Source organism: Phacochoerus africanus, chromosome 3, assembly GCF_016906955.1.
Source record: "Phacochoerus africanus isolate WHEZ1 chromosome 3, ROS_Pafr_v1, whole genome shotgun sequence".
Taxonomy (NCBI): Eukaryota; Metazoa; Chordata; class Mammalia; order Artiodactyla; family Suidae; genus Phacochoerus; species Phacochoerus africanus.
The window spans coordinates 83684477-83708687 of NC_062546.1; the positions used below are offsets into that span (position 1 = coordinate 83684477).

General features: G+C 38.3%; 1 protein-coding gene across 5 annotated transcripts in view; it reads left to right on the forward strand.

Moving 5' to 3' along the window:
• Positions 1–24211, forward strand: part of NCKAP5 (NCK associated protein 5) — a 1086741-nt gene that overhangs the window by 874993 nt on the left and 187537 nt on the right. For all 5 annotated transcript variants that reach the window (XM_047772074.1, XM_047772077.1, XM_047772075.1 and 2 more), the window contains one exon: positions 7341–7460. In XM_047772074.1, the coding sequence (XP_047628030.1) occupies positions 7341–7460 (120 nt within the window). The remainder of the gene's footprint in view (positions 1–7340; positions 7461–24211) is intronic.

The following is a 24211-nucleotide window of genomic DNA, read 5'->3' on the forward strand; positions in this document are numbered from 1 at the left end:
TTGAGGTGAAGTTCTGGTTTTAGAAAATCTCATTTGTTATGACACAAAGGCAAATCTGCCAGGGCTTCAGCTCCTCCCAGGGCAACCAAAAAGGTGTTTTTCTGGCATATCATGGATTGGACCTGATAAGCATTTTGAAGTCGGAGAGTGTACTTCCTTTCCAAATGCTGATATAAAAAAATTATTTCCATAAATTTGGCAGTTTCTGTTCAATGTATATATAACGTCCTACTCAAGCAATTCAATTTATCTCAGAAACCTGCAGGTTCTCTTAAGAGAGCTGACTGTCCCTCCTTTAGATCAATAACATTAAAGTGACAATATTAAACCCAGTTCACTTCCATTTATGCCTCCAAATCATAGGTCCAAGTCTACAAGTGCAAATGAAATCAATAACCTGAGCTAAATTCATATTTTTGTCTGAAATGTATTTTATCTTCATTTAGACAATTACACTCACTGAAATATATAACTCTCCCAGGTTCTTCTTTATTTTTTTGCCACTAATGCCAAATTTGGAAGAAAAGCATTTTCTCTGCAGTTGTTTTCCAGTATATCAACAACCTCAATCTTATCTGCATCTTCTTTAGAAAAATCAAATATATATGGTTTTTCAATTTTTTTAATTAAAGTGTAGTTGATTCACAATGTTCTATTAATTTCTGCTCTACAGAGAAGTGGCCCAGGCATACATTTACATACATTCTTTTTCTTATGTTCTCTCATGTTCTGTCACAAGTGATTGGATATAGTTCTCTGTGCTATACAGCAGGACCTCATTGTATGGTGGTGTTTGTTCTTCAGAAGCATGGAATAAGGCTCGTGTGTGGTGGAATCAAGCAATACAGCCATCTGGGTAAAAGCCAAACACAATTTTGAATCTTGACCCTCTTTTATTTCTTTTAACTCCCGACTCCTACCCATTTTCCTTTAGGAGGGACAGTCAGGCCATCTGTGTCTGCTTGTCTAGCAATGGTGTGTGTAGGATCTTGTTTCCCTGAAGAGGGTCTGTTTATAGTTACTGTGTGCTTACAAGGAGTCAGTCCCTGTGTCCAGGACTTTAAGTCATTTTGTTTTCACTGCAGTCTTGTGAGAGAGGACTACAAAATAATTTGCCCATAGTTCCAATTGCTAGAAGTGGCAAAGCCCATATGTTAATAGAGGATCACTGCACTCAGACCCCACGCTCTTATCCTTTGCACCATTGCCCTCTACAATCTCATTCAATTACTTATGTTCTTTTGCCAGGGTAGTTTAGCAAGCAGAGGAGATGCCATGAAAATCAGCAGATAGGTTGAAATCCAATCATTAGTTATGTGTAATTGCAGGAAATAAAAGGGCGTCTAGGTAGCCAGTGGATTTCTTAAAACTTCTAGAAGCATTGCCAGTCCTCACTAGCAAGGACACCCAGGATCTGACATATGTGGAGTCAAAGCTGACTGTAAATTTGGAGGCAAGCTTTCTCAGAATCAATTTTATTTTGGACCCTAGAATATCCCAACTGCCAGGGACCTTAGTAAACATTTAATCCTTAGATTGTCAACTAGCTTTGGGAATAAGCTCAATTCTATTCACTGTAATTATATTAGCTATCACTCAGATTAAATATGCCTTTTAGATTAAGGCTTCCAGAATTCAACTGGCCGCAGGGCTCACCACTTCCTATTGATTAGTTCTGGCCTGATTCAGTAATACAATTATGTTACCTGTCTTGCCTTTTTAAGTATTTGATGTTGAGGTCCTTGATCAGTCTGAGATGTAACCAGCCTTTCCCAGAATCGGCTCTTCTTTTTACAGAATTGTTAGCATTCTTAGATAGGATAGAGATGTATCATTGACACTGAGAAGGGTTAGGACAAGGAGAGGCTGGTGGATGTGGTGTTCCAGTAAGCTTTGGGGAAGGATTGAGGTGGTCTTTGACAAGCCATGTCATGAAGCAGCTAAGACATGCATTGTCTTGAAAGCCTAGTTTTGTGCAGTAGCTCCATTTACAGGTGAGGAAGCTGAGGCATAACCAGAATAAGTTACTTCCTTAAGGTCATGTGGGTAATGAGGACCAGAGCCAAGCCCCCCTAACTCTCAATCCAGTGTATGCTCATGATACACACTGCCTCTCAAATAGGTATCAACTCTGTGATATCATTCTACATGATAAAATCGGATTTAAATAGTTTTCATTGATATTCCAGAGACAGTATCAGTATACATCACCTAAGCAAACCATTTGCCTTTAGCCTGGAACTGATCATGGTTTTGCTCTAAAATGCATAATGTAACTGTCCTCCACAGCTACTTTATAGCAGTGAATCCAGAATCTTCTTCAGCCCCAAGCACAGGTGACACTTTCCAGGATTGCAGTGTGTAGATCCTCCAGGGAAGTTATGGTTGGGGTCATAAGATACACAGGGCTGTTTTAGACCAGGATATCACATTGCTTGGTATACTTTTCCCTCGCATCCAGCTATAATGCTTTTCTTTGTTTTCTTTTTCTTTTTCTTTTTTTTTTTTTTCTTTCTTAGTCTCACCCAAGGAATGTGTAAATTCCTGGGCCAGGGATTGAACCTACACCATAGCAGTGACCCTAGCTGCATCAGTAACAATGCTATATCCTTAACCCTTAACCTGCTGTACCACTGCTTCCTTTGTTTTCAATTCAGAGTGACAGGCAAATTGCAAAGAAAACAGATCTAGCTCTTTCCTTGAATCGGAAGAGCACTCTACTTACGTGAAACAAACTGTAGTCAAATCATTGGCATTATTTCTTTCTGATAACATTATACAAAGCATCCCCTTTCTCATTCCAGAAGACACAAGCCTGTGTGTTCAGTGGGGGCCCTCTTCTTGAGGCCTGAGACATACTGGGGTCGTACAAAAGAAAGGTTGTGGGCGAGGACAGATGGTCATTGATGGGAGCCTTAATTTCAGACAATGACATCTAAACCTGAGATTTTTTTTTTATTTCCCCAATACATTATTTTTTTTCTACTGTGCAGCATAGTGACCCAGTTACACATACATGTGTACATTCTTTTTTCTCACATTATCATGCTCCATCATAAGTGACTAGACATAGTTCCCAATGCCACACACAGGATCTCATTGCTAATCCATTCCAAAGGCAATGGAAGAGAACATAGGCAAAACATTCTCTGACATCAACCTTGCAGATGTTTTCTCAGGTCAGTTCCCAAAGCAACAGAAATAAAAGCAAAAATAAACCAATGGGACCTAATCAAACTGACAAGCTTTTGCACAGCAAAGGAAACCAAAAAGAAAACAAAAAGACAACTCACAGAATGGGAGAAAATAGTTTCAAATGATGCAACTGAGATTTCTTTAGTTTCTAAGGCTTTACCTGGGAGGCACAGTCTGGTTTCCCCCTCTGTAACTGTCAGGGTTAGAATAACGGCTCTCATACTCAGCCTTAAAATGTCAGATGCTCTTTTTGGTCAGTGAGTTCTCATCATGAGCCCAGAATAAGCAAAGATGAGACCAGCTGCCACTCTCCAGCCAGGTCTCGCCATCGTCATCAGAGAAATTGTTTTCCTCTCCCTCTTTCCATCTCTCCAGTCTGTTTGTGTTTATGTGTATGCACGTAGGCACACATACGTGATATTTTTTCTTTTTACGACTGTACCTGTGGCATATAGAAGTTCCAAGGCTAGGGGTTGAATTGGAACTGCAACTGCCACAGCCAGAGCAACGCTGGATCCAAGTCACATTTGCAACCTCTGTAGCAGCTTGAGGCAATACCAGATCCTTAACCCATTGAGCAAGGCCAGGGATCGAACCTGCATCCTCACAGATACTATGTCGGGTCCTTAACAGGAACTCTACACACATGGTTTTGATTATACTTTCTTGGGATGATGGCTGTCCAGTATCACTTACCATCCACAGCTTGAGTGAAGGAAACAAGAATGTTAAAACTACACAGATGATTATTTTATACCTACAAGTATTCTGTCCAGCTCAATTCTTTTGGTTGATGATTATAAGACCAGTATCATAGCCCTAAAGCCTTATGTCTCCCTCTTCTGCTATTTGCTGATCTAGATGAGCCAAGAGTGATGAACAGTTATCAAAGTCGATAAATTGGGTTTCTGCTAATGAACTTTTAATGCCTTAAGTAACAGTAATAGCCATGGAAATTTGGGCACGAAAATTCGCTATAAAATATATTGATTTTTTTCTTTCATTATTTTTTTAATTAAAGCGTAGTGGATTTTCAACATTGTGCCAGTTTCTAACGTACATTAAAATGACATATATATATATATATATATACACATTCGCTTTCTTATATTATCTTCCATCATGAAAGATATTAGTTCCCCGTGCTATACAGTCAGGACCTTATTGCTTATCCATTCTAAATGTAATAATTTGCATCTACTAACCCCAAACTCCCAGTCCCTTCCACTCCCTTCCTTCACTCCTACTTTTTTAATCCCTCTAAAGAGACATGTTCAAGTTATTCTTAGTTTTGCTGCTAAAAGCTGTTGCCGGTATTCCTGACAAGTTTCCTTTCTTTTTCCAAACCCACACACACTCCTAGGCTTGTTTCCATACCTCCCCCCGCAAATTAGAATGTTGTGTTTTCCTACCCAGTAGGTACTATTAATATTTATTTACCTCACAGTCAAGTTTTATTAATTGCTTAATTAGCAGTAGTGAAAACAATTAGTGTTTGGGAGCAAGGAACCTTATATACATGCTAGGAACACAAATTAGCAAAAGTGAGACACAGAGGTTGAATTCTAAATAAAGAAAAGAAATTTAGCCTTTTAATTTGAGCAGAGCCTAGTCCCCCAAAATGGCCTGTGCTGAGTGGCCTGTGGCTCATAGGAGCACACACCCCTGCCCCGCCTGTACGGGCTACTGTCTTCCTAGAGCTTGCGGTGGGTGCTTCTTTCTGAGCAGGACATTTCTTTGCTCTGCTCTGCATGTGTAGGCAGCAGCCAGTTGAAAGATCCTATGCATAAGCTTTCCATTTAACGAAAAATGTGAGGCGAGTGTAAGTTGTGAAATGGGCTACATTTTGGCCTGTTTCTTTGCCTCCTGTAAATGGAATGAATAAGCCTGGCAATGACGATGCATGTTCATGTAAAGCCTCAGAAGCTAGATCTCTCCAGCTGCATACTTAGGTTGCCACAGGGTTATGGATGGAACAGGCCCACTCCCCTCCATAACGTCTGCTTAAGCCCCGGGGAGCAAAGCTGTGGACTGGCACTCTTTCTCGCTTGCAGATTCTTAAGGCAGGCCTATAGCTGCCTACATCAGAATACTTAGATGGACAGACATGCAGCTTGTTGAGAAACTTAAAACTCTTGTTATCACACCATTACTGGGTAATAGAGTTCATCCTCCTCATCCCCTTTAACAAAATAACCACACAGTTTTATTAAGTTCCTACTCCTCTGTGTGGTGCTGTGCTAGGTAATGAAAGAAAAGGGTCAGAACCAAATGAACTTATCTAGAGACAGAAAGAGACTCACAGACATAGAGAACAGACTTGAGGTTGCCAAGGAGGTGGAAGGTGGGGGAATTGGGGGTTTGGGCTTAGCAGATGCAAACTATTATATATAGGGTGGATAAACAGAAAAGCCTTACTGTATAGCGCAGGGAACTATATTCAATATCCTTTGACAATTTAATGGAAAAGAATACGAACAGGAATGTATATCCATGTATAACTGAATCACTTTGCTCTACAGCAGAAATTAACAAAACATCATAAATCAACTCTACTTCAATAAAATCAATTAATTTTTTTTTTTTGGTCTCTTGTCTTTTTAGGGTCGCACCTGTGGCATATGGAGGTTCCCAAGCTAGGGGTCCAATTGGAGCTACAGCTGCCAGCCTACACCAGAGCTATAGCAGCGCCAGATCCGAGCCACATCTGCAACCTATACCACAGCTCACGGCAATGCCGGATCCTTAACCCACTGAGCAAGGCCAGGGATCAAACCCGCAACCTCATGGTTCCTAGGTTGGATTCGTTTCCGCTGCACCACGATGGAAATGCCCAAAATCAATTAAAAATTTTAAAAAGAAAAGGGTCAGAATAATATTCCTATGCTGCTATTTATGTGAGTATCCTCTGTGCTTGCCTTTTGAGGAACATGTCCTGTAATTAATTGACCAAAAAAATCTAGAGCCTGAAAGAAAATCAACACAAAGCAGTGAATAGACATTAGCTAAATGGCATATAACAGGCATTGAGGGCTTATTGGAGTTCAGAAAAGGGAGCAGATCAGAGTGTCAGGGAAGGGGCAGAATTTGAATTGGATGTTATCCAAAGAGCCAAACTTGGACCAGAGAAGAGAAAAGGAGGTGGGGGATGGGGGAGGCTGTCAGAATGCATGGGGCTTTCAAAAACAGCAGATCCTCATTCTTTGCATGGTAAGAGGAGAAGTCTTTTTTAATCAGGAAATAGAGTAATAGAAAGTGTGAAATGTAATCAAGGGTCTGCTTTTGAAGAACCTTGATTAGGGCTTTATTCTACCTGGTCTTTCTTGAACCCCATTAAAGAGGGTATAGACATGCCCAAACAAGGAACTTTATCACAAGTTAGTTTGGAAGGCAGCTTCTTGGTGGAATTCTGGAGAAACTTAAAGGTCCCATACATCAGCTCCCCTCATAAAGCGGGGAGGAGGTCTCTGTGGTGTCTGAACCACTCATAAGAGCTGCTCTAGAAGATACCGTGCTATGGTTACCCCACTTCTTCCCCGGCACTAAGACCAGAACACCCCAAAAGATATGGAAATCCACTAGTGTAGAGAATGGGCAAGTTTCAAGCAGCCTTATAAGCCTTCCCTTCAGAGTTGCTTCATTTCTCTTCAATGCATCACTGACTATATTAACAGCCACACTCAGAATTTCAACTTGTTTCCACAAACGGTGAGGGAAGGCTCCATCCAAAGTGATAGTTGCTTAGTTCATCAACTCTCTATTCACTGCCAAAACATTATTGTCCTTGTGGTTTGTGCTTTGTGATTGCTTTTATGAAGACAGTGAAAAGGCAAAATATATAGGTGGAAACTTAAATTGACTTTATATCGCTGAGATTTACCATCTCCAAAAATAGCATGCTAAATTAATGCATTTCTGATTGCAAGGGGCTTTTTTTAAAATTGGTCTCCCCTGAATATAATAATTCTATCAGACAACAACGTGCCGTGGAAAAAATATTGTATGCTATTTATTTCTAGAGGTTTTGAAGAAGAAAAATACTATTTTTGACTAATGTGTCTGAAATATCGAGAAAATATGACTGTAATATGCAAAAGTATCTTTCAGTTATAGACTTTCTTTTTTTTCCAATGTATTTGTTGTAGGATCTAAGGGAGGAGTGTGTAAAGTTGAAAACAAGAGTTTTTGATTTGGAACAACAGAATCGAACACTCAGCATCCTGTTCCAACAGCGAGTCAGACCAGCTTCTGATCTGCTCCTCCAGGTATGTGTTTAGGTGGAAAACAATCTTGGCTACCGAAATGCTATTGACAAGAGGTGACTTAAGCTTGAAAGTTACCATTGTCTCTATGGGCAAGACATATTACATCAGAACTTCAATTCTGTCCCTCTCCAGGGACGTCATTAAAATTGAACGTATCTTAAATCTCTGACTCTATAAAGCTAATTTTGATAAAGAAATGCACCAACACATAATAAACAAGTAAAAGGGGACAATGGAAATATCCTCTAGTCAATGAAGTGTCACTGGGGAATGGAGTCAGTAAATAATTGTTTTGGGGACCAATAGTAATACTTTCGCACTCTGTGATAAGCAAAGAAGAATTTTATGGCATGCCAAAGTGCATTTCTTTACTTCACACTCTCAAAAATACAGCTGGGGTTGGTAGTGCTTTCAGATCTCTCTCTGTGCAGCCTTCCCAATCCTCACAACCTAATGCTTTCTCCCCTCCGCCTCATTATATTAGAGGTTCTCTTTATTTAAGAGCCCTCACCCCACTCTTCCCTTGCTTGCCCTTCATAACAGACAAAGTCATGGAAAGTCAAACCATTTGAATCATTTTGAAGCTGTCCCTGAGAAAGCACTAGAAAATTTATCTGACTGCAGGGAGACACATAGGTGGCCAAAAGGTCTAGAAGGCTGATCTTTGCTGGTTCTTTTTTTTTTTTTTTTTTTTCTTTTTAGCTATCCAAGGGCATATGAAGTTCCCAGCTAGGGATCAGATCTATGCGAACTATGATGCAGCTGTGGCAACAAGGGATCTTTAACCCACTGTGCCGGGCCAAGATCGAAACTGCATCCTGGTGCTGCAGAGATGCTACTGATCCCATTTTGCCGCAGGGGAAACTCCCGTTTCTTATTTTTTAAAATCCTATTAATGTGAGTGTTTGCTCAAACAAGCTCTCCTAAGTCACTCTCAGAGCCCTTCTGAGACTAAGCTGGCAAGGCATGTGCGAGGTTTCACAGGGGGAGTATACAGACCTTCAGCTGCCTGGTCACATTGACTAAAAGAAAGGGGAAAGACTGAAGTCTCCTCTAGACTAGCCTGTCCAGCACTGTAGCCACTAGCCATGTGGTGCTATGGAAACTAAAAATTAATTTAAGTGAAAGTTAATTTTCTATGTCAAACTAGTCACTTTTCGAGTGTTGAAAAGCCACATATGGCCAGCACTTACCATGTTAGACCACCTTTATATGTAGCATTTCCATCATCATAGAAAGTTCCACAGGATAACATTTCTCCAGATAGATGAGACAGTGTTGCTAATGTATCCTCTAAACTTCAGAACCAACATCTTTCCCTGACTCCTCAGGGAAGAAAAATGAGAAATTGCAGTTCATTTCAGAAAAAGAAAGATGTTTGGTAAAGCTGAACATCAAAACGTAATTTCCTCTCCCAAATTAAAAGAAAAGAGCTCTCTGAATTGTAAAATAGATCTCATCTCTTAAATTAATTTTCTCTCTGCTTTATCTGTTAGTGTATAATTCATAATTTATGACTCAAAAATTGTGTGGAGAAAAAAAATCATCTATCTCTATTCAGTTTCCTGATCCCAGAACGATAAACACTGGTCATAGAGAATCTTGCATCTGTAAAAAGTTGTATTTAGTTTGTTCTCTCATAATCAAGATCCAAAATTATAATTACTTTTAACAGCTGTTGCATGTTCATGAGTTTTTCTGCTTTGCCTGCTTTAACTGGAGGCTTTTCTGGAATAATTTTTTAAGGATCTGCCATCCCTGTCTATGAATCACAATGGTTTATTTCCACAATAAGAACAGGGGCCGCAAATATTTAAACTTTTTCATTGGCTATCACACATTTTTTAAATACATATCCAAATGGCTGAGGATGGTGTTTGTGCTAACAATGGAACTCAATGGTGATTCATTGGGTGTTTCCAGCCAACTCATTATTTCTCTCTAAATAGACCTCGCTTCTAGGAGCCATTCTAATTTAAATGGATTTTCAAAAAGATGGGTTGTTAATAGTTCTCCAAATTAGAATAGTATCGAAAATGATGCCTGCCTGCTAATATCTTAGGACTCTGAATCATAGATAGAAAAAGTTGCTGCTTTTCAAGTGGTCTGTTAGCCATTTGACCTGTGATTTTTTTTTTTTTTTTTTAATTTCCTGGTGGCATGAATACATATCATGGAGCACTGGCTAACGTAAAACAGTTTGAGCTTGCTTTGCACCTATGGAAGTTCTATAATTATGTGTTGAATGGAATAATGAATAAATGACCCAGATTCATTCTGCAAGTTTGGGTGTTATTTTACATTACCCGTAAGAGAGGTTTATACCTGTACCTCTTCTTCTGAATGTTTCCTGTCTTACGTGGATGCTTTGGAACTATGCAACCATGCTGGTCCAGCCCAGTCTCTTTGAGAGTGTGACTGGCTGGTGAGTACAGCAAATCCACCAGTGTGCCTGGTCCCAAGTGTCCTTGACCTTATAGCTTCTGTGCATGTACTAGAGATTCAGTACAGTAGACTTCTAAGCAGTTTTCTGTGTATCTTAAAAAAACTACACTAGTTGTTATCAGCTGAACCCAGCCTAATGATTCTCTACAATCTTAAGTAGCTATCTGAAGAGAAAAGTGGAAAGAAGATTGTCGAACCTATTGTGATTTTAGTAGATACGCTATAAATAATAGAAAAGAAAATAATTTATAGGAAATCGTTAATTCTTTGTCCCTCAGAAATAGATAATAAGGGATTACATGGATATTATTAAGAAAATTCTGGTATAGGAGGAATGAAAAGACATAGTTCTAAGGAATAATTGACAGATTCTTGGAAACCTGCAAAGGGACCAAGGTCCATGGTAGGAAAGAAAAGAAGCCTAAGCTGAAAACTAAAATCTTAAGAATGGCAATAAACTTCTCTGTTGATTCCAATTTCCATAAAACGATCTCTGGGACCATGGTAACAAATCAAATTAAGACGGCCCTCTATATTAAAATCAATAATTTAAGCTAAATTCTAATGAATTAAGAAACCAAATGAAATCCAAAAGTAACATTCTTAATGGAACTATGGTCTATAAACTAACCTTATTTGAACTTACTGGCCAGATTAACCAATGCTCACCATTTCCACTTAAAAATCATATTAAATAATACTCTCAATTTACTGAACATTGGCAACTAATAGAGACCTCTCTATTAGGAGTACTTACTTATCTTCCCAGTTAGGTGGAATCTCCACAACGAATGAGTTATATTTGTAACTTGGTATGTTCATATGAGTAGTACTTGTCATGTAATTATGTGACTTTTAACTACTTTATAAACTGATGAAATGTAGTACAAAAGGAATTGTCTCTATAAAACAAAGTTGAGTGCTTCAAAAGCACTCTAAAGGAAAATTCCTAAAAAAATGTTTGTGATCAAATGAAATTTAGGTGTCTAACTGCAAAAAAATAAATTGTGGGAGTTGGGGGATTGTATTAAATGCAGAGGTGTTCTGCCTGTAATTTGCTTCTCAAGTGGTTATTAAAATCTCATTCCACTGTTAAGAAAAACAAAACCTAGAAATCATAGACAATAATACATAAAGCACATGTTTGATGCCCCCCCCCCAAAAAAAAAGATGTAGGAGAACTCTAATAATGATACCTAGACAAAGAAACAGTTTGGGCCCTACCAAAAATGTTATTTAACATACATAATACTTACCATGGATCATATACTGTTCTACAACCTTTAGAGTGTTCACCAATTTAATCTGCACTATGGTGCTGTGAGGCAGGAACTACCTCTGCACCCATTTTACAGATGGGAACACTTAAGTAACAAGAGGTCATGTCATTCAGCAGTAATCGACAGAGTGGGAATTTAAATTGATGGTCAGGGTCCACTTCCTTCTTTTCACTTCTAATCTGTGCTCCCTCTGCATGGGACATGAATGCACACGAGAAATATTTTTCAAATTCTGTCCTCTGACAGACATTTTGATGAACTGGCCCACCCGTGATCATATCAGATCAGAGGGTTCTCGCAGTATAATTGCAGTAAGGAGCCTACCATATTTACACATTTCTGAAAGCCTCTTGATTTGTGGCGTCCAAGATTTTCCACTCTCCCTCTTCTGTTCTTGTCTTCTTTTGGACACCTGTGTTATCATTATCTTGATAGGACATAATTCTCATGTTTTCTGCCTAGCATGGTTTTTTTCTTTTCTTTTTTATCTGATATTTCGAAGGGTCCTATATTCATATCTTTAGGCCAAGATAGAAAGAAAAGAATATTAGAGTACAGATTATGCTCACAAACAGTTGAGAATCTGACAGCTTAGAACCAAGGTGTAAAAATGTGCTGTCACTTCTTGGAGTGTTGACTTTATTTTTTGCTAGTGTTTTGTTTTATGTTATCTCAGATGAGATGAGAGGATTTTAAATTTGACTTGTGCTTCTGATGTATTTTTTTCCTTCCTTCAGTCTTTATTTTCAGAGTCTAAATCTATCCATGACCCTTAATTGGCAAGACACTACACCACACACTCACTTCTTCACCTGCCCTCAAGCAGTGAATCCTGAGGAGCAACCCAATTCCACAGGCATTTAGGGGCCTTTCAGGGCTGTGGGGGTCCTCCCCGAACCTTCCTTCTGCTGGAGCTCCCGTAGTATTGGTGATCCATGCCACAACATAAGTAGGTCATTGTCCTGTGTGCAGTCATAGAATCCTAGTGTCACATGGTACTGATTGTGGAGGTCATGCAGTGCAACATAACTTGAGGTTTCATGTTCACTTTTGTTTCACTTCAATGGTAATCTCCTCAAGGGCAACTACTATACTGAATGTTACATTTTACCCTCCCACAGCTACTGTCCTCTTCCAAATTCAGTGTGTACTTTAATGGCTTACCACTTAATTCAGTATATTTTTTAATGGAATTTAATTTTGAGTGTTGGGAGGGTGTTTCTTTTGGCTTGTTTATTTTTTTGTATGCAATGATTTAATTGCCTTTATTCTTTCTCTTCCAGTTTTATTGAGTTATAATTGACATATAACATTGACATATAACATCACCAGCACTTGTTAACTTTTGTCTTTCTAATAACACATTCTAATAGGTGTGAAGTGATATCTCTTGTGGTTTTGATATGATCTTTTGCTGATGACTAGTGATATTGAGCACCTTTTCTTGTACCTGTTAGCCATTTGAATTTTTTCTTTCAAAAAAGGACCACTTTTTAATTGGATTTGATATTTTGCTGTTAAGTTGTAAGAGTTTCTTATTTATTCTAGATATTAATCCCTTATCAGATGTGTAGTTTGCAAATATTTTTACCCATTTTATAGGTTGTCTTTTATTTTGTCAATTATTTATTGTGCTGTGCAGAAGCTGTTTAGTTTGATGTAGTTCCACTTGCTTTTTTTTTTTTTTTTTTTGTTATTTGGGCTTTAGGTGTAACATCCAAGAAATCATTGCCAAGACCCATATCAAGGAGTTCTTGTTCCTATGTTTTATTGTAGGAGTTTTATGGTTTCATATCTTACATTTAAGTCTAATTCATCTTGAGTTAATTTTTATGAAAGGTGTTAAGATAGAGGTTTAGTTCCATTCTTTTACATGTGATTATCCAATTTTCCCAGCATCGTTCATTGAAGATCCTGTATTTTTTTTTCTTTTTTTTTTTTTGCCTTTTTGTCTTTTTAGGCCACACCCGCAGCATATGGAGGTTCCCAGCCTAAGGGTCAAATCAGAGCTGTAGCCCGTGGCCTGCGCCACAGCCTCAGCAACACAGGATCTGAGCCACGTCTATGAACTACACCACAGCTCATGGCAACACTGAAGAAGATCTGTATTTTTTCCATGAGTAGTTTTGGCTCCCGTGTCAAATATTAGTGACCATACCATGCATGGGTTTATTTATGGGTTCTTAATTCTGTTCCATTGGTCTATGTGTTTGTTTTTAATTCAAGTATCATACTCTTTTGATTACTATCAGTTTATAATACAGTTTGAAATCAGGAAGTGTTATGCCTCCAGCTCTGTTCTTTAGGGCTCCTTTACCTATTCAGGGTCTTTTGTGGCTCCAAACAAAGTTTAGGATTGTTTTTCTATTTCTGTAAAAAATTACTGTAATCTTGATAATAATTGCATTGAATCTATCAATATTTTAGATAATATGAGCATTTTAATGGTATTAATTGCTCCAAGCCATGAACACAAGATATCTTTCTATTTATTTGTGTCATCTTCAGTTTCTTTCATAAGTGTCCTACAGTTTTCATTGCAGAGATTTTTCACCTCTTGGTTAGATTTATTCCTAAGCATTTTACTGATTTTGATGCTATTGTAAATTGGACTGTTTTCCTTATCTCTTTTTTAGATAATTAGTTGTTATTGTATAGAAATGCTATTGATTTCTCTATGTTGATTTTGAATCCTGCAACTTTATTCAATTCATGATTATATCTAACAGTTTTTGATGAAGTTTTTTAGGTTTTCTATAAATAATATCATCTGCAAATAGAGACAATTATACTTTTTCCTTTCTGATTTTATGGCTTTTATTTATTTTTATTTTTTTCTTGAACTCTCCAACTGGAACTTTCGGTACCATGAAGAATGGGAGTGGTGAAAGTGGGCATCCTTGTCTTGTACCCGATCTTAGAGGAGAAGTTTTCAACTTTTCACTATTTAGTATGATGTTAGCTGTGAGCTTATCATATATGGCCTTTATCATGTTGGAGTATATATTCCTTCTATACACAATTTGTTGAGTTTTTATAATGAATGAATGCTGAATTTTTGTCAAATGACTTTTTCTGCATTTATTGAGATGATCATAGGATTTTTCATTGTCATAATTTATCACACTTGCTGATTTGCATATGTTGAACCATCCTTGCATCTAAGGGGTGATTCCCAATTGATTTTGGTGTATGATCCTTTTACTGAGCTGTTGAAATCAGTTTACAAGGACTTTGTTCAGAATTTTTACATGTGTCTTCATCAGGGATATTGGCCTGTAGTTCACTTTTCTTGTAGTATTCTTATCTGGTTTTGGAATCAGAGTGATGCTGGCCTCATAAGATGTAATTTGGAGTATTCATTCCTCTTCAATTTTTTGGAAAAGTTTGAGAATTTTTGGCATCAAATTTTCTTAAATCTTTGGTTACCAGTGAACTATTAGGTCCTTTGCATTTCTCTGCTGTGAACATTATGGTTACTGAGTCAGTCACCTAACTCATTCTTGGTCTGTTCAGATTTTTTTATTCTCCATGATTTAGGTTTTTTTTGCTTCTAGGAATTTCTCAGTTTTTTTCCAGTTTCTCCAATTTTTTGGCATATAGTTGTTCAAAGTAGTCTCTTCTGATCCTTTGCATGTCTGTGGTATCAGTTATAAGGTCTCCTCTTTCATTTATAATTTTATTCATTTGAGTCCTCTCTCTTTTTTCTCTGGGTTAGACCAAAGGTTTGTCAGTTGTTATTATCTTTTCAAAAACCAGCTTTTATTTTGTTAATCCTTTCTATTGTTTTTTTTTTTTTCCACTACAGTACTGGCTTTTTTTTTATTTATTTTTTATTGTTATTTCCCCAGACACACTTTTTTTTTCCCACTGCACAGCATGGGGACCCAGTTACACATACATGTATACATTCTTTTTTCTACCATTGCTGTGCTGTGCTGTAAGTATCTAGACATAGTTCTCAATGCTACACATCAGGATCTCATTGTAAATCCATTTCAAGAGCAATAATTTGCATCCTTTAACCCTAAGCTCCAATCCCTCCCACTCCCTCCCCCTCCCCCAGGCAACCACAAGTCTATTCTTCAAGTCCATGATTTTCTTTTCTGTGGAAACGTTCATTTGTGCTCTATATTAGATAACAGGTATGAGTGATATCATCTGGTATTTGTCTTTCTCTTTCTGACTTACTTCACTCAGTATGAGAGTCTCTAGTTCCATCCATGTTGCTGCAAATGGTATTATTTCATTCTTTTTTATGGATGAGTAGTATTCCATTGTGTATACATACCACATCTTCCTAATCCAATCATCTGTTAATGGACATTTGGGTTGTTTCCATGTCTTGGCTATTGCAAATAGAGCTGCAAGGAACATGAGGGTGTATGTGTCTTTTTCAAGGAAAGTTTTGTCTGGATATATGCCCAAGAGTGGGATCACTGGGTCATATGGTAGTTCTATGTATAGATTTCTAAGGTACCTCCATACTGTTCTCCAGAGTGGTTTTACCAGCTTACATTCCCACCAACAGTGCAGGAGGGTTCCCTTTTCTCCACACCCCCGGCAGTATTTGTTATTTGTGGACTTATTAATGATGGCCATTCTGACTGGTATGAGGTGATATCTCATGGTAGTTTTGATTTGCATTTCTCTAATAATCAGTGATGTTGAGCATTTTTTCATGTGCTTATTGGCTATCTGTACATCTTCCTTGGAGAAATGTCTCTTCAGGTCTTTTGCCCATTTTTCCATTGGGTTTCTATTGTTTTTAATTGTGCTTGTTTCTCCTCTGATTTTTATTATTCCCTCCCTTCTGCTACACTTGGGCCTCATTTCCTTCTCTTTTTGATCTCCTCTTTGATCTATTGGTTGTTCAGGCTTTTTTTTTTAAGTCCATGCATTTGTGAATTATCCTGTTTTTCTCCTGTTATTGATTTATAGTTTCACGTCACTATGTTTGGAAAAGATATGGTATGAGTTCAATGTAATTAAATTAACTAAGACTTGTTTTATTTCCTAACATATAGTCTATCCTAGAAATTGTTCTGTGTGCACTTGAGAAGAATGTATATTTTTGTGTTGTTTAATGGAATGTTCTGTGTGTGTCTGTTAGGTGTATTTGATTTATAGTGTTTTCACATCCACTGTTTCCTTATGGATTCTTTGCTAGAGATCTATCCATTGTTGAGAGTAAAGTATTAAAGTCTCCAGCTATTACTGTACTGCTGTTTATTTCTCCTTTTACTTCTGTTAGTGTTTGCTTCAGATATTTCAATGTTCCAATGTTGGGTGCATAAGTATTTACAATTGCTACATATTCTTGATGGATTGAACTCTTTATCATTATATTATAACCTTATTAGTCTCTTCTGAGCATTTGTAGCTTAAAGTCTATTTTGTCTGACACAAATATAGCTAACCTTGCTTTCTGCTGGTTATCATTTGTTTGAAATATCTTTTCCTATCCCTATACTCTCAGTCTGTATGTATATTTAAAGCTAAAGTGAGCTTTTAAGCTGAATATTGTTGGATTTTTAAAAAATTCCATTCAGCCATTTTATGTCTTTGTATTGGAGAATTTATTCCATTTACATTTAAAATAATTTGAGGAGGACCTTCCATATACCACAGGTGTGGCCATAAAAAGAAAAAAAAAACAGTAACTATTGGTATATGAGGACTTACTTTTGCCATTTTGTTCATTGTTTGATGATTGTGTTATAAATCTTTGGTTCCTTGCTCTTTTATCTTAATGATTTATTTTGTGACTTGTTGACATTTTGCAGCAGTATGCTTTGTTTATCACAATCTTTTGTGTAAGTACTACAGGTTTTTCCTTTGTAGTTTCCTTTGTAGTTATATTGAGACTTAAAATATCTTCTATTTATAACATCCTATTTTAAGTTGATTACAACTTAACTTCAATAGCATACATCAACCCTACACATTTTATGTATTTTATATTATTATCACATTTTATATTATTGTTATAATTTATAGATCTCTATGCTTTGTATCCAGTAATAAATTATTGTGGTTACAGTTATTTTTAATAATTTTAGTTTAAAGTTTTAAGCTAGAGTTGTAGGTAAACTACACGACATCACTACGAAATTAGAAAATCCAGCCTTGTCCGTATATTTACTGTTACCAGTAAGTTTTATGCCTACATTCATGTATTTTTATGATGTTAATTAACATAATTATATTCCCTCCAGAAGAACATCTCATAGCATTTCTTATAAGGTAGGTCTAATGGTGATATTATCAGCTTTTGTTTGTTTGGGAAAGTCTTTATCTCCCCTTCCTTTCTGGTATTCTTGGTTGTGCATTTGAATAAATGGTCACCTCCTGCAGGTTTTATAGATTTGTTCCAGCAGAAACAGTCCTTAACCATAATGCATATATTGTTTATATCATTTCTCTTGAGTATGTCCCCTAAACTCCAAAGGTTTTTATATCTTTTTCTTTTCTTTCTTTTCTTTTTTTTTTCTCAGATGACTGCATAATTTCAAATGACTTGTAATTCATTAATTTATTCTTCTACTTGGTCAAGTCTGCTGTTGAAGTTCCCTATTGAATTCTTCAGTTCACTCAGTGTATTCTTAAACTCTCAGATATCTGGGGTTTTTTGGATGGTTTCTGTTTCCTTGTTGAACCTCTCATTTTGTTTATGCATTATTTTCCTAATTTCGTTTAGTTGTGTGTTCTTGTATTTTATTAGACTTCCTTAAGAGAATTATTCAGAAGCTTTTTTTTCCCAGACAGTTCATAGACCTCCATTTCTCTAGAGTCAGTTATTAGAGTTTTATTTTATCTTATTTTTTGATAACATCATGTTTATCTGATTCTTAGATTCTTAGATTCTTAGATTCTGATCTTAGATTCTTTGTATTGGTATCTGTGCATTTGAGAAAGCAGATTCCTCTTCTAGACTTTACAGATTCACTTGGGGAGAAGGAGCACTTCACCTGTCAGCTCAGCTTGAGGTTCTGATGGTTCTGGTAGCATCCTTTGACCAGTGGGGCTTGTTATCAGGGTCTCTATTTTAGTGAGACCACTGCCTGAGCTCTGAGTTGGGGTTCCCTGGATGGGAACAGCTGGCTAGGACTGCTGGCTTGGTTCTTTGCTCAAGTGCAATTGTAGAATGGGCTCCACAATTGTTTGCATTCACAGGCAGGCTTCTTAGTTGGGAACCATACTCAGTAATGAGCAGGCCTACAAATTTGTTTTCCTGTCATAGAACAGCTGGCAAGGCTCACTGTCTGGGGACCAAGGTTAGGCAAAACTGTCCACTGAGCTCTCTGGTCAGGCAGTGCCACTGGATGGGTTCTCTGCTCAGTTGCCCCTGTAAGTGTAACTATAGGGTGGGCTATTCAGTCTCCCAGGTGTTCTGGTTATGCTTCCTCATCAGGCAAGACTGAGGGCTTTGTTCAGCAGTAGGTAATGCTAAGAGCTTGTTTCCCTACCCGGGTGGTGCAGAAGAGGAGGCTCCAAGGCCATCACAGCTTGTTATTTGGAGATCAAATCAGGCAGAACTATGTATCAAATACTCCGGCCAGAGGAGATCACCTGTGTGGCTGCTTGGCTCTGCAGATGGGCACAGCCACTGGCTGGGACTTCTTACCTCACTGCAAGGAGAAACTTGGTCTGCCCAGGTCCAACTGCTGGTTATTGTAAGCCCTGCCCCCTTCTCTACCTCAGTGTGATCTCCAGTGTTAAACCCCACAGCTTCCCTGTGACTCCTCTGGTCCAAGACCCAAGTGAGCCTCCCTGGGGATGACCTGCAATGCTGGGAAGGTGGACTCCACTTTGGGCTTTTTTTCCCACTGGAGAATCTATAGGCCTTTGGGGTCTCTCAGTGTGGCACTGCACCATCCTGTGGGAGGGGCGATGGGATCAAAGTCTAGCATTTTCTCTTACTCTTCTAATGAGGTCCTTCTTGGTCTCCATGATCCAGAGGTCAGCTTCCACCTTACCTCCATGCTAAGATTTTCACGGTGATGTCTTGCCTATGTTGGTGTTGCTAGCTGGTGTTCTTGTGAGGAGAACTGAATTCAGGAATGACCATGTCACCATCTTGATGATATTGCCCTTAAGAGAGATGCTTCTAACAACAATAAGATTGTAATCTCCTTTGTTTGAACACCATGGCTTTTCCTGTCCACTTGTTTGTATTTTTTCTATCAATCTCCTGTACCTAGGTGCCCCATTCATATTTTTAATCCTTTTGCTTACTTCTGAAAAGCAATGATTCTTAGGCACTTACATTCTTTGCTACCTTAGAATTTGCCAGTACATAATGAACACATCCTTGCAGAGCTACCCAGAACAGAACAATCAAAAAGTCAGCCCAAAACCATCTCCTTGATGGTATTTGGCCTTTCAGATAAATTTGAAAATGCCAACCATATTAAACATTTTTAAATATATGTATTTTGCTTTTTTATTTTTTATTTTCATTATTATTATCATTATCATTATCATTTTGCTTTTTAGCGCCACACCTGCAGCATATGGAAGTTCCCAGGCTAGGAGTCGAATTGCAACTATGCCACAGCCACAGCAATGTGGGATGCAACACATGTCTGTGACCTACACCACAGCTGATGGTAACGCCAGATCCCTAAGCCACAAAGTGACGCCAGGCATTGAACCCCACATCCTCATGCGTAGTAGCCGGATTCCCGTCTGCTGAGCCAAACAGGAACTCCTATTTTGCTTTTTAAAAGCTCTCCATATCTGCCTTTTGGGTACTTTCAAGATATGTACAGTTAAGTGAGATGGAAGAAGAAATCATCAGTAAGACAATAGAATAATATAGAAAGCAATATGGGAGGAGAAGGCGGTGAGTAAAAGAGGAATGAGGTGTAGGATAGTACTTTGTGTCCTGAATTCTGGCAGGGAAGCCTTATATTCTCACTGATGGGTGCCTCTCTTGAGCCACAAGCCTCAAAAGAGTCAAGAGAAGAGGCAAGAAAATCCCCACAAGTTTAGAGCAGCTGCCTGGCTCCCTACACTGATAGGACATGTGTTTGCCTTATGAAATCCTAAAGCTGATTAGCTCTGCCCTTAAGCTGCTTGTGTGCTGACCTCAGAGCCAGCCCCCAGCCCTGCCCTGCAGACCTGTGCTCTAATTCAGAAATAGAACAGAACAACAGGAGAAGCAGAACAACAGGAGAAGCAGTACAGTGATGCTTCAGGGACACAGAGGAATGCCAGGGCCCAGATGGAGGACCCACCAGCAGTGATCTGTCATCCTGCGTGATCAGAGGACCATGCTGGCTTCATTACGGACATCTGTCAGACATGAAAACACATAGAGAACGTGCAGCAGGGATTCTTTTTTATACACTGAGCCCTGGAAAGGACATGAACTTGTCTGAGCTTTAGAAAGTGGCCTGAGAGACAAGGAACACTGTAAAGATCACACAAGCCCTGCCGGGCAGGGCTTGCAATGATGAGATGCCCCTCAAGAGGTTGGTTTGGGATCAAATAAAAGCAGCAGAGAAAATGAGAAAGAATCTTCAGGGTTATGGCAAGATGTGCTTTTCTCCTCTTCCTAATGCATCCAAGGCCCTCTATAGACTTGCTTTACCCTCAACAACCTCATTTTTCTCTTTTCCCTGACACAAATTCTTTACCCCAGTCAAGCAGAAATACTCTCACTCCATGGTGCATGACATAGGTTTTCCTTCAGCTATTCCATTTTGTATGTCATTCCTCTGTTCAAAAGGCTACTCCACCCACCCTCTTTCCACCCACTGCCTCTCCTTTATTTACTTTATCAGTTTGGAGCACCGAAAGTTTGTTAGTGCTGGGGATTCAGTGGTTAAATGCATTTCCTCAACAGTTGTGGTCTGCAAGGGCCATGGAGAACAGAGTGATATGGTGGGGGCATAGGAGAGGCTATGGGGTGGGGCAGGGTAGGGGGTGGGGCTAATTCTGTTGATTGAGGGGCCTGGGAAAGCCTCAGAGGAACTAACACTCCATGCCCATCTAGACAAACAAATGGGAGCTTGTTAGGTGGACAGAGAAGAATATAAATGCCAGCCAGAAGGAACAGCCTGTGCAAAGATATGAAGGCATCCTTCCAGTCATGTTTCTGAGTCCATATGCTTTGGAAGTGGTCCTGGAATAACCACTCCCACCCCCCAATCTCCTACACACACACCGGCTCACCAGGTCCCAGCCAATATTGATATGTTACTTTGTAAGTACACTACAATGTTTTTTCTTACATACTTGTTCTTCATTCCCACATCAATTGGGGGTGTTTTCTCTCTTTTTTTTTTTTTTTAGGCAAGACCCAGACTTATTAATCCAGGCATCATGATGCACTTCCTCTCTGCACTGTTGTTGAGGGTACACGTGATATATTATGAGGAAGTCAGGGTTGATCCCTTCCCTGTACTTGCTTGCTTTGGCTTCTATTTTCACAGGGATGAAGGACCTTCCCTTTTTGAACTCTGGATCTTTCCAGTGCATAATTTTTAACAAAATGAGCATCAGTAAATGTTGAGTGGATTAGTGATTAAGTGAACCTCTGGGCCCAATGGAAAGACTTGCCAACAGAGGAGGTAGAAGAAGGTGATTTCTCAGAAGTGACCACACGAGGTATAAGAGAAGAAGGGAAAGAGAGCCATCCTTAGGTCACTGTGCACATAAGCTGAAGGAGGCAGACTTTCCAATATTATGTTTGGATAAGTCAGGATGACTAGGGAAGCTTATCTCTCCTGTTAAAAGAATTCCAGTCTTATTGTTGTTTGTTTAGTTTTCACTTTAGTTTTTGGGTCTGCCTCATGCCAGTGAGACATCAAATGTGATTTCCATCTTGGAACTGTTTGTGCTCTATAGATGTAGAAAATTGTAGAAATTACATAGATATCCCTGACTGAAATCCAGGCAAAATGATGAAGAAAACCAAAGCATATGATGCAAAAATAATTAAATGATTATTGCTGACATCATGTTTTTTTAATGTTAGTGGAGAAACAGCAACATGGTACAATTTGATAGTGCATTCATAGTATCGATTATTCTCAAATCAGTAAAATAAAGGTAAATATAAACTATTCTGTTAAAATTATTAATGAAGATTATTCCATGCTAATAAAATCACTATTCGTCTCCCAAAAAAAAAAAAATTACATAGATATGCCTTTGGCCAGGGACCGGTATTCCATATAGTTTCATGGATATGAGTTTTTAATTTCTCTCATTCTGACCCCCTACTCAAATTTTAATTTACTTAATGGAAAGCATCTGGCTTCTTTTTCTGTACATCTTCCTAAAACTAGATAGATACCAAATGTATATTAATTGCTTTCAAGAGCACATGGCTGTCTCTGCATAAACTATCCTGTCACCTGAAACAATGAAAAATCTGATGGTCTAAAAGGAACACCACAACTGAAATGCTTTAAGGGGCTGAGTGAGGGGAAGGAATAAGCAAAGGAAGCTGTGTACTCAGCTGCCAATTCCCTCCCCTGGTGACCATATGGAAATGCTTGTTGGATGTTGCCATAGATTTAGGCATTTTTGTTTTGTTTTGTTTTTATACAATTATTTTTATTTTTTCCATTATAGCTGGTTTACAGTGTTCTGTCAATTTTCTACTATACAGCATGGTGACCCAGTTATACATACATGTATACATTCTTTTTTCTCACATTATCATGCTCCATCTTAAGTGACCAGACAGATTTAGACATTTTAAGAAAATGGAAGTGCAGACTTTCATGTGCAGTCTCCCGACTTTTAAATGCTGGCACCTGAATCAATTATTTCATAACACGGAGGGAGTCAAATAGAACATCTGTGGTCCAGATTTGTCCTGCAACCTGTTTGTCTTTCCTTGCTCTAGTAATGGTGGGTTTTAATTTAAATCATGGTATAAGTACTCAGAATACCTGGGTACCAAGCTTTAATATCATATTCATGGTATATCCAGCATGTGTTACCATATTCATCATTTCAACAAAAACTCATTGAGCATCAACTAATGTTACAGAATTTAACATGTAATAAAGAAACTGGTAATATGAACAAGCAGGTGTGCAGTAGAAAAGTAAATGAAACAGATATTTACCAGCAGAGGCCCTCCAAGGAAAGAGTGATGAACACTATCTGGGGTATCAGGGAAACCTTTTAAGAACCTATCTTCAACACAGAAACAGGCTCAGGGACATAGAAACCAGGCTTGTGGTTACCAAGGGGAAGCGGGGAAGAAATGGGATGGACTGGGAGTTTAGGGTTGGTGAATACAAACTATTACATTTAGAATGGATGAGCAATGAGGTCCTACTGTACTGCAAAGGGAACTATATCCAGTCTCTCAGGATAGACCATGATGGAAGATAATATGAGAAAAGGAGTGTTTATATATATGTAAATGACTGGGTCACCAGGCTATACAGCAGAAATTGACTGAACACTGTAAATCAACTTTACCCTAGTAAAAAATAAATTTAGTTAATTAAAAAAAGTGGCGGTGACAGAATGGTGATTATCAAAAAGATAACAAATAACAAGTGTTGGTGAGGATGTGGAGGAAAGCGAAACCTCTACACTCTTGGTAGGAATGTAAATTGGCACAGCCACTGTGGAAAGTATAGAAGTTTCTCAAAAAAATTAAAAATGGAACTACCATATGAAAAGCAAAGAGGTGATGACGGCTAAACTGGACCTTGAAAGATACATAGGAGTTTGTAGGATAATAAACAGTTTGTGGACTAAATTCAAGGCTAAGTTTAGTACTGGGATTTATATTTAGATTAATTTCAGGGCTCTAAAATTATAAAATTGTCTTAACGAAATCTGGTCTTTTTTGGCCTTCCCAGTCCTTTCCAGCAATATCAGGTTAGCTCACTGAGCTCTGTAAGAAAACAAAAACCTCTAAGGAGTGCCATGCGAGTAGAATTCTCTGCCACTGTGACCTTCAACAGCCATTCTTCCTAGCTTTTTATCTGAATAGAATCTAGTTAAGCTAAATTAAGAAAACTGATGAAAAATAAGGAGCCCTCT